Consider the following 1,191-nt stretch of genomic DNA (forward strand, 5'->3'; position numbering starts at 1 on the left):
CTCCGCAACAGAGTTCCGGAACCTCTTCGACAAAATTCTTTTTAAAAGGTTTAAAAGTTTGTGAGTTTTCAGTATACAGATTGAACATTTCTCTCTTGAGAGTTCTGGCATCTCTTCCCCCCCCCCCAAAAAAGGCTCTGCTGAAGAACATTATTATAATTAATTGCCTGGAAGGGTTCTTGGGCTTGGGCTTGTGATCAGGCTGCCTCAGACTGGGGAGGGGAGACGTTTTTACCGTCATCACTAGAGCAGGGCAGTGTGGAGTAGTGCCCTGAGCATGGTGACAGTGCGCTTTGGGGTGGATTTGGAACGGGTTCGGTAGCACATGGGAGCTGAAGAGCGGCTTTCAAGGCTACGGAATCGGAGGGGGGCTTGCCTGCAACGAATGGTGCCTGACTGGGGTGTATTCCGCCCGCGCGCGAGCGAAGGTGCCGGTGGAGACATCCCAGAGAGACTCCGACGCGCGCCGGAGCGCCATTCCTCCGTCCTCCGAGGCAGGTCCGTGCGCCTCCCGAACTGCCTCCAGGGGACTGGCGCTCGGCCCGTCCAGGCAGCCAGCCCGGAGGAGGCGGAGGCGGAGGCGGCGGCCGGGGGTTGGGGAGCACTCGTCGTCGGGGCGCGGAGGAGGCGAGGCCGGTCAAAGTTCCCAGGCAAACCCAGGAGGTTGGACACTAGAGGGCCCTGCAGGGAAACGGAGGGGTATAAATAGGAGGCCGAGGGCTGGAGAAGGCAGCCCGGGAGCGAGTCGACTGGAGAGCTGCTCCAGCCCTGCGCGCGTCAGAGTGAGTCGGGTGGCAGCCTGAGCCTGGGAGCTCCCCCCACCCACCATGCGCGGCGGCTCGGTTTAGCGACTCCATGGAGCTGAGCAACTTCTACGAGGCGGACCCGCGCCCTCCGATGAGCAGCGCCCTGCAGCCTCGCCCCCACCAGCACCACCAGCACCACCAGCAGCAGCCTCTGCCCTCCGCGGCGCACCTGCCCGCCGGCCCCCACCACGCGCACGGCCCCCACCTGCCGCCGGGCCCCGGCTACAGCGGCTACCTGCCCGCCGCCGAGCTGCAGGACATCTGCGAGCACGAGAACTCCATCGACCTGAGCGCCTACATCGACCCGGGCGCCTTCAACGACGAGTTCCTGGCCGACCTCTTCCAGCACAGCAAGCAGCAGCAGCAGCAGCAGCAGCAGCAGGAG

The 1,191-nt window shown here is 63.9% G+C and overlaps 1 protein-coding gene across 1 annotated transcript in view; it reads left to right on the forward strand.

The window, feature by feature from the left end:
- The first annotated feature begins 740 nt into the window (after positions 1-740).
- The window catches only part of CEBPA (CCAAT/enhancer binding protein alpha), a 1,641-nt gene continuing 1,190 nt past the window's right edge, over positions 741-1,191 (forward strand). The window contains exon 1 of the mRNA XM_015423839.1: positions 741-1,184. Coding sequence (XP_015279325.1) covers positions 856-1,184 — 329 coding nt within the window. The 5' untranslated portion in view covers positions 741-855. The remainder of the gene's footprint in view (positions 1,185-1,191) is intronic.

Source organism: Gekko japonicus, unplaced genomic scaffold (genome assembly GCF_001447785.1).
Source record: "Gekko japonicus isolate JY-2015 unplaced genomic scaffold, Gekko_japonicus_V1.1 scaffold225, whole genome shotgun sequence".
NCBI lineage: Eukaryota > Metazoa > Chordata > Lepidosauria > Squamata > Gekkonidae > Gekko > Gekko japonicus.